The sequence below is a fragment of the Nothobranchius furzeri genome, chromosome 9 (assembly GCF_043380555.1).
Source record: "Nothobranchius furzeri strain GRZ-AD chromosome 9, NfurGRZ-RIMD1, whole genome shotgun sequence".
Lineage (NCBI taxonomy): Eukaryota > Metazoa > Chordata > Actinopteri > Cyprinodontiformes > Nothobranchiidae > Nothobranchius > Nothobranchius furzeri.
This window is the reverse complement of record NC_091749.1, coordinates 60,400,330-60,409,924: the sequence shown is the minus strand read 5'-3', so window position 1 is coordinate 60,409,924 and position 9,595 is coordinate 60,400,330. Positions and strand designations below refer to the sequence as shown.

Sequence of the window (9,595 nt, the reverse complement as noted above, 5' to 3'; positions counted from 1 at the left end):
ATTATTTTACTTTGTGAAATAAACAAGTATTTCAAATAAAGTATTTTTCTTTGGCTGGAAGAACATTTACTTGGTTTGATGTATTTTGAACAAATGCTCTTTTTTGTAAAATAAATGCAATTTCACCCTCTTGTTATATTTTTATTGAGCCTCACTGATATGGTACCAATGTAAGTCTGGAGGATTACTTGAACTGTGCATGTAATTGGTTCAAACCTATGGGTTGCTGTTTACCTCATCGGTGTAATCCCATTTAGTCCTTTATTGCCCCCTGGTTTTGTTAATGCTCTGTCCCTTAGGATCTCATTCATAATCTGTCAGTTTGTGACACTAATCTGTTCACTGTTGGTCACTGATCAGTCTGTTATTTTACATTGATTGTTGTAGTTATTGTTTTCTTTTGTTAAAAAAGACTCAATCATTGTGGCGTTATTACTGATTAAGCTGCAGAACCCAACTCCTGATAAAAGCCACAGTTTCAGTATAAATAGTGTCAGTTGACTGAGGTTTTGTTTGCTGATGTTTTTATTTTTAAATCAAGCGTGTGAAAAGGGAGGCGGAGCTCGCAACTTATCACGAGATCTGTAAAAGCTACATTTGTTTGCGTGTCCTTTTCAGGGAAACGTGGAAATCGTTCTACGTGGGTCGTTGAAGGGATAATTAATCGATTTAAAATAAATTATTTTCAGTTATCAAATAGATTTTTCAATAAACAGCGCCTTTTTGCCACAAGCTAAATTCTGAACTTCGAGAGCGTCAGTACGTCAAGCCGTCAACGGTTGTTACGTTTACGTCACCAGGGTGAGTGTTTTGAAAGGGTTGGCTAGCTGGAGGTTGGGATTACAGCGGAAAATGGAGTAAAATAAGTATGTTCTTTGTTTTCTAGTAATATTGTTATATTTTCGGAGAATTTCAAATAACACATTTAAGCACCGATGGGATAACTTAGTCTTACACACTGTCGTTGAGGTGTAATTAGGCTTTAGTGTGCCGCTAACAAAATAAGCTAATGTTAGCAAGCTAAGTATGCTAACGTAGAGAATGATTTTAGTCCGGCTGACTCAGTCTTGTCAGGAACATTCTCTGAATGTTGTTTAAATATTATGAACATTTAGCCAACCATGTCAGCCGTGTTCGTTAATGTAGAACGTGTGTAGTAACACATTAATGACGTGTTTGGTTTAACATTGGGTCTTACCGGAGGATTTAAAGAACGTGTTGATTTTTTTCTGTTGTTTCACCATTTATCAGCTGTTAACCAGATAATGAACAGTGAAAGATCCAGAACGGATTTCCCTCTTAATGGGTGATGGCAGCAAGTCTGCAGTCATATGACAGCAACTCTAGTGATACCGACAACTGGGAACGAAAAGCAACAAGCCGACCTCGCAAACTCTGCAAGCATTCGAGGTAAACCACATTAATGTTCTGAAATCTTAGACAAGGTCGTCCACTATTAGGGACAGATAGATCGTGCTTGCTTCAAGATCAGTCACGCATCTATTAATCAAACTTTGTAATAATGTAAGCAATAAGTGACAGTGATGTCGTAAATTTGACAATAAATTATTTTTGTGCATATTTATCTCTTGATCTTAACCCTTTTTCTTTTGCATTTCATGTTTGTAGAAAGGTTTTAGGAAAAGGGGGTTTCAGATGGGAGTGAGTGAGTGATTGAGTGAACTACTTTCTGGTTTCACACACGTGATCTTTCACTGAAATCGTCATTAGGTTAAAGTGGTCAAACTTCGTTTGTCCTGAAGCTATGCTCATCACAACCTTTTCTTTCATTTGAGTCAATTATATTATATTTGTCATTTAGGACTATTTACTCTATAAATGCACTTAGGTTGTATATATAACTCAAGTGTGAGAAAAAGTAATTTGATTGTGACTCAGATAAGGATTGAAATGTGCCTTGTGCAATTATAGAGATCAGAATGTAGTTGGTCCAGTTGTTCAGGTTGCTAGAAACGGTTGCAAAGTCTCTTGAGCAATTCTGTTTTCTTGCAACACTTGTTGTCTTTTCCACATCCACAATTTTTCTGTTTAATCCAAAATAAATTCATGTTTTGGTAGCTGCATTGACAGTTCAATTAGTTGTCTAGTTTGTTATGTAGAATAGGCACTGTATACCTTATAGAGTGGGAAACATTACGATTCCTTTTGTCTGGAAACCAGCAGTCAGGCCAGAGCTTCTCGAGTGGAGGCAGAACAGAGGAAGATGAGTATGCATGGTGCCAGTGGGGGTTGTGACCGCTCACGAGACCGCCGTCGTTCCAGCGATCGCTCTAGAGACTCGTCACATGAGAGAGAAGGGCAACTCACTCCCTGCATTCGGAACGTCACTTCACCCACCCGCCAACCCAACAGTGGTGAGTACACATGAAGAATAGAGCCTTTATATTGAATATTATAGCTGCATTCAGCTTTGTTGCCATCAAAAGTTAACTGCTGCTGATTTATTTGATAGAAGTGGATTCTCCTGTTGTTGTTTTTTTCTTCCATATGGCAGTGAATTAACCTAATAAGCCTGTTTTGGGTTATCAGATGTGTGTGTGTGTGTGTGTGTGTGTGTGTGTGTGTGTGTGTGTGTGTGTGTGTGTGTGTGTGTGTGTGTGTGTGTGTGTGAGAGAGAGAGAGAGAAATGAGCTAAATTTAAAGGTAGTGCGTTTTTAAGAATAATTTAACTTCCTACAGAGCGTGATGGCTTATCATCAAGGCCCAGTAGCCCAAGACCTCAGAGAGTTTCGCCCAGTGGTTCCAGCAGCAGCGGAGTGGTGAGCAGTCGTAACAGTAGCTTGTCCAGTACAGATGGCACCTTCAAAGGCTTGGGAGCTGGAGAGATGGTTTTTGTTTACGAGAATCCTAAGGAGAGTGGAGCAAACGCCAGCGTAGGAAACCGAAGCATCAGAAGCTCTGAGAGAGTGACTCTGATTGTTGACAACACGCGTTTCGTAGTAGATCCATCCATCTTCACTGCACAACCCAACACGATGTTGGGCAGGTATGCCAGACTTTGGTTCTAGTCACTGTTTGTCTTTCATATAAAGTATTTTACTTGAATTCTACAATGCAATATCAGTCAAATTTTATTTTTGTTAAGTAGGTTTATTTATTATTTATTTATTTTGTGGGGAACATAATCCAAAGTTTGTTTTCTTTAGAATGTTTGGATCTGGAAGAGAACACAATTTCACAAGACCCAATGAGAAGGGGGAGTATGAAGTGGCCGAGGGCATCAGCTCTACTGTATTCCGGGCAATTCTGGTGAGTTTCAATGTAACGTTTTCTTTTTTTGTACGAATAATCATTAATCAAAAGCCTCAGCACAACACAGCTCCTCCCCCTACGTTGGCCGTGGCTCATTCTGAATGGAACTCTGAGAGCAGAGGGCAAGCGATGTATGGAGATGTGAAAGCAGGATAATCCTCTCAGGACCTTTAGCTGTGACTCCATTCTAGGCTCGTGCCTGTTTAAATCACAGCTGTTAATGATTCATTCTTTTATGTCTTGACTTTTGCTTTACAGGAATGCAAATAGTAAAAGGTAACCAATCGTTATACCTTCTGATGCAAAATACTCAAAAACAGCAACATTACGTCTTTTTTTTTTAAGGTTTAATTAAGGATGCACCGAAATTAAAGTTCTTGGCCAAAACCTGAAACACAGAAACAAATGATTATTGTCAATAATTAGAAATTAATTCCTCATAAAGTTATTACTTTTACACCAGAAGATACTGGGGATGCGTAACTTCAATCTGAGCAACACTTTTGGGCATGTTTTTGCTGAAATTTTGGAGTTTATAGAGTTTGAAAACTGCCCTCAGGGGTTCACCTGATGGTCTGTTTCGAAAATGACCCAGAAGTGCATTTTCGGCCGAAATGTTTCAGTGCATCCTTAGGTTTAATGTTGAACGCCTTAATTCAAAAACTGTATTTTTATGAGTGTTGGATAAATTTGTGAATCATCAGCATTTGAAATGACGGTCGCCTTTGTGATGTTGATCTAATTGACAGGATTACTACAAATCTGGGATAATCCGGTGTCCAGATGGAATCTCCATCCCTGAGCTGCGCGAGGCGTGTGACTATCTATGCATCTCCTTTGACTATAGCACCATCAAATGCAGAGACCTCAGTGAGTATCCTTTCTGGGATTATGCTCTTGGTGTTCCACATTAACCATACAGCCGGAGACCACAAGAACAGTTCTGCTTCATACTAAATAAAAGATTAGGTTTTGTTAAAAGCCTAATAAACACATAAGAACATATTCTGTTGTTATCCATGTTGTGGTAACTGTTAGTTTTGTGTAGTCTTCGCTGCGTTATGTGGAGTAAAACGGGCTTAAACTGAACTGGATTCAGGTTTTGTTTTGCAGTAAAACACTTAAGTTCTGTGCTTTTGATGATTCCTGTTTAAAAACCGCTGACGTGGAAGCGAGCCTTCCACTTTTATTAATTGAAACAATTAATTTGCTAAAGTTCAGCATCAGCCTTGATGCCGTTCAGAGCTTAGGTTGAATTGAACTCACTGAGGCCATGGATGTAATTTTGGGGGGGGACAGGGGGGACATGTCCCCCCCACTTTTTCCAAAGTCAAGTTTTGACCCCTGCACTTTTTACCATCCAAAAACAATATTACGCTATATTAAATTGACACTGGTTGAGCTCTAGGACCAAGTGGAAAACAACTGTTTGTGTTGAAGCCTGTTTCCCATTAGAGCGAACTGTAAAGATCACCCCCCCCCCCCCCCCACTTCTAAAGTGAAAATTACGTCCATGCATGGATGACTCAGTTTTTGCTTCTTTTACCTTCTTCAAAGGCAAAATACTTGTAGAACTCCAATGGAGGCTCTTTGACACCCCAGAAGAATTATCATCTGTTAAATAACAGAAACAACAAAATTTGCCAAATCTCTGCATTCTAAATTGCATTGTAGTGTTAAATATTATTGAGTCTTTTGTTTTTGGTTCACCTCTTTTCAGAACAGTTGATCCACAAGTTGAATGTTTCTTTCCTCCAAATATGCCTCTGATCACTGCAGCTAAACTTCTTAACGTTTGGCTCAACTGGTGATATAATTTCCGTCCAGAAAGCTGCAAATCTCAGTCCAGTTTACAGATTTCTATTAAGGCCAGTGGCTTATTCCATTCGCAACGCCCCATTAGTTCAGTTTAGATTTTGAACTTAACGGGTGTTCCAGCTGCTCTCATTTTATGGCAGGTTTGTTCTTTCAAGGTTTTCTGGCTCTTCCTGGGTACCAAAGAATTTGGTTATCTCTCTGCTCTGAAGGAGCAAATTGATTAAACCTTTACTCACAAATCAGTTGGATTCATGTTGTCGATCTTCCTGATTAATTTTTTTATCATGTACCGTGTGTTGATGTGAATTTATAGTTGATGTTCACTCAGGTCTCATGGTATTTTCTGTGTTGAAATGTGTTTGTTGTTCTTTCAGTCCCCTCTGAAAAGGAATTTTTAGAGACACTATTGCAAGTTTATTCAAAATAATATTAAACTATAACAAAATTATTTTTGATTTCAAGTCTTATCTGTGCATTAATTGAAAATATATTTACATTTATTTGGAGTTTGAATCCATATTAGTTGAAAATTGCCTTCATTAAAAACAGTTCTGTGCAACTTAAAGGTGTGGAACACAGAAAAAATAATTTTATGATTATTTCTGATTATAATCGATCACTCTTGAGTTTTTCATGCAGGCTAAACATGAAAATAGTCTCCTACACCTACCTCCTGCATTAGCCTCTGATGGAAAACAGACGGTGAAACTCTTAGGATTAGAAAAGCCTGACATATCTGCGTCATTTATTGTTCAAGACTTGCCCATCTTGACTCGCAACAGGGAAGGCTGTTGTTGGTTTAGCATCCAGGAAACAGCTAAGAACGGCTTAACTTGAAGCTAACTGTTAGCATTAGCAACTCTACAACGTGGTAGAACTCTTTCAGGCTTGTGTTATTTTTGGAGATAAAACATCAAAGTTGCAAGTCAGTGGTAGAGTCACATTGCTGTTATCCAATCAGAGGCGAGATGTCCAAAAATCAGCAGACAAGACTCCAAAAACCTGCCGTCTGAAGCTCAGCTGTGATGTGGCTCACTTTTAGTTCCTAGAAATGGTGCTCACACGTTTTTGTCCCCTGAGTACAACTTACAAGGCATTCATTCCAACTACAGACTACAGCAAATATATTGAATAAATCAGTGTTCAGCACCTTTTAACCAAATCTTTTTTTTACCAAACTCAACTGTTCATTTTAGTCTGTGTTTGTGTTTTAAGGCTTTGTGGTTGATGCTTCGGACTCCTGTTGTTAAAAGATCACATCTTTTTTTTTTTCCTTCATTAGGTGCCCTGATGCACGAGCTGTCCAATGACGGAGCTCGCCATCAGTTTGAGTTTTACCTTGAAGAAATGGTTCTGCCTTTAATGGTTGCCAGTGCACAGAGTGGAGAGAGGGAATGTCACATTGTAGTCCTTACAGATGACGATGTGGTGGACTGGGATGAAGAGTACCCACCACAGATGGGTGAAGAGTATTCACAGAGTGAGTGTCCGCTAACGCGGGAGACACACAAATCGCACTTAGACAAACACACGTGTGTGATAAATCATGTGTGTGTGTTCTCTTTTGCAGTCATTTACAGCACAAAACTGTACAGATTTTTCAAGTATATTGAGAATCGAGATGTTGCCAAATCAGTTTTAAAGGAAAGAGGATTGAAGAAAATCAGACTGGGCATTGAAGGTATGTTGAACTGTGGAAGGAGAAATGGTTTTATCAGTGGATTGAAGGTTTGATAAAATGTTATTCAGACAAACTGTTGTTCAAGAATTAATTCTGTGTGGAACCAGTTTGGTTTAGTTTACGTTTCTCCACAACAACAGTCCTCTCAGAGTACTGGACAAAAACAAAAATTGGTCCTTTTACAGTTTTATGTTTCAGCATTTGGATAAAAAAGAACCTTTGATGTTTGTTAATTGTAAAAAGTTTGACTTATTTTTAAAATGTCTTCAGTTATTAGCCAGAATTGTTGTGGTCTAAATCAACCGACTTAACAACACAATCATTTGCTCCTCTTTGTCAATAGGTTACCCCACCTATAAGGAAAAGGTCAAGAAGCGCCCAGGAGGTCGTCCAGAGGTCATTTACAACTACGTCCAGAGGCCCTTCATACGTATGTCCTGGGAAAAGGAGGAGGGCAAAAGTCGACACGTGGACTTTCAGTGTGTAAAGTCCAAGTCCATCACCAACCTGGCCGCAGCAGCCGCTGACATCCCTCAAGATCAGCTGGTGGCGATGCATCCTGGCCCACAGGTGGATGAACTGGACATCCTGCCTAGTCACCCACCCAGTGGGAACCACTACAGCAACAACTACAGCAACGAGCCTGATCCTGATGCACCTTCACCTGCTGTCTGAGGACGCCCATTATCCTTCAATGCCTCTGCCCCTTACTCTTGTAGTCCTTTTACCAGCATGCTGCAGCATGGAGCGCCTGGGGCACCATAACCATATTGCCTTGACACCTCCTTTGCCGCCTTAGAGCCTCAAGAACCTGGATGACTAAACAAGAGGAAATCAAGACTGCTAAACGAAAGAGCTCACTGATTTCATCTTCTTTTTTCTTTTTCTTTTTTTTTTTTTTTTTTTACTTGACCAAAGGATTTATTTTTGTTTGAGAAAAATCCAGAAAATTACTTAGTATTAATAACTTTATTATTTACCATGATGTTGTACTTTGCTTTGATGGGTTTTGGCTGAGCACTGTTGTGGTGTCACTGTGTTTTCCTGGGTTTCATTTCACAAATTATTTTAATTTTATTCTTTTTGGGTGGCGTACTTAATGTGTTTTGATGGGAAAATGCAACTTCCTGCTCGTGGAGAGGATCTGCTCTCACCATTTACTGTCATGATCTCCAGCTGATCTCCTCACAGATGTCTTTGAACCTCGTTATGGGATATGTAGACATTTGTTGGGTTTCATAGGTGATGTTCAGTTGCTCTCACAGCCGGATCATGAAGCAGAGCACAGGCTGCTGTGGTCAGTCTCTTTGTGCAAAGCTTGAAATTGTTGTATAAAATGGACATGAAATCATTAAAGTTCAAATAAAAACACTATTTGTTTCTGATGTATTGCTGCATTAAGATTAGGTAGAAATCTGCTAAACATGATAGAGGGTGAATAATAGTTCTTCTTAAAACTAGTCGTCACTTCTCTTGCCCACCAGATGGCAGTAGAGCACAACCCACCACTCATTTTATAAAGTAAGTATTTGCTCCTTTATCCAACTCAAGTTTCTAAAGAAAGTTAAACTTCTAGAGAAGACCTCACTGACTACAGACCAGTTATTTAACCACTGGATCAGTCTGGGGCAAAAAAAAAAAAAACAGACAGCACAAGTCAGATTTACTAAGCTTTGGTTATTTTACAAAATTGGGTTTAAATTTGCTGATTTTTTTAAGAAGAAAAACAAAACTTTTATGCAATCTTTCACAAACAGCATCATAATTCCAGCAAAGTAAATAGGTATGTGTAAAATACATGATCTGAAGCATTTTTATACATTTTTACTTTGTCAATGTGTTAAAAGACCCACGTAGTGTAAATAGGAAGAAAAGAGGGAACCTTTGTAGGTATTTGTTATGTATTTGCACCATTTTTGTTAAATAACAAAAGCGAGTGAATTTCCCTCGGGATTAATAAAGTATTTTTGAATTGAACTGAACTGGAGTAGGGGTGTATAGTATTACTTTGTACTACTACTAGTAGTAGTTCACATATAGATTCAATCTGATAAACAAAGTTTATCTCTTACTAAATAGAATATCTACTAAGAAATCACAATGCAGCCATAGAAATACTACTTGTTATAGAGGCATTAAAGCATGACATCACAGGCCCATATCCCCGCCCCCCAGCCCCAGGCTGGAGGGCAGGGCACCTCCCTGTTGACCACTGCTGTGTTTAGCTGTCAGTTGTTAATAAACAGCTAAATGACAGCCAAATAAAATCTATCAGCATAGTTAACACATAGAGCTGTAGGCTGCACAAGTAGATGAAAGGACAGAAAATGTAAAATTTTGCAGGTGATAAAATACACTGAAGGTGATTAACCAGTTCTAGTGGATAAGCCAGACCGTCTGTTGTGTAGTTCTGTATGACCTGTAGTAACAGTCTTGTTACAATAATTACATAAAGTGTGTTGAAAGGGCAGCCGCTAATGTCGTTTGTTTGCGTTTCTGTTTCATTTGCTTGTCAGAATAGACAGAGCATTCGTTAATCCCCAAAGACGAGCGGTCACGGCGATCCTTCAGCTTTAACCAGCAGAACATAGAAGAGATCCAGTTACACCTTCGGTTTACCTGTGAGAAGTCCAGGCAGCCGGTTCCCCACAGCTCGTTAGCTAATTCAAACCTGGGTATGGAAGCTTTAAGTTAAACACTGTTAGTTTTGGGATGTTTATTTTTAGTTAATCTGCACAAAGATGTGTTTGATAATCTAAATTAGTGGCCTCTAAATGCCTAGGTTTTATTTTGTTAGCTTGAATCTCAGAGGTACAGCTCTGG

The 9,595-nt window shown here is 39.0% G+C and overlaps 1 protein-coding gene across 3 annotated transcripts; it reads left to right on the top strand.

Moving 5' to 3' along the window:
• The first annotated feature begins 623 nt into the window (after positions 1-623).
• btbd10b (BTB (POZ) domain containing 10b) lies at positions 624-8,144 on the top strand. Of its 3 annotated transcripts, none has more exons than XM_054732063.2 (9): positions 624-801; positions 1,252-1,410; positions 2,182-2,375; positions 2,701-3,007; positions 3,168-3,270; positions 4,023-4,143; positions 6,374-6,571; positions 6,662-6,772; positions 7,116-8,144. In XM_054732063.2, the coding sequence occupies exons 2-9, from the start codon at positions 1,310-1,312 to the stop codon at positions 7,445-7,447; spliced, it is 1,467 nt and encodes a 488-aa protein (XP_054588038.2). In that variant the 5' UTR covers positions 624-801; positions 1,252-1,309; the 3' UTR covers positions 7,448-8,144. The 3 variants fall into 3 exon arrangements, with proteins under 3 accessions (XP_054588038.2, XP_054588039.2, XP_054588037.2); XM_054732064.2 differs by having other exon boundaries at positions 767-866; positions 2,185-2,375; XM_054732062.2 differs by having other exon boundaries at positions 767-866.
• Positions 8,145-9,595: the final 1,451 nt, after the last annotated feature.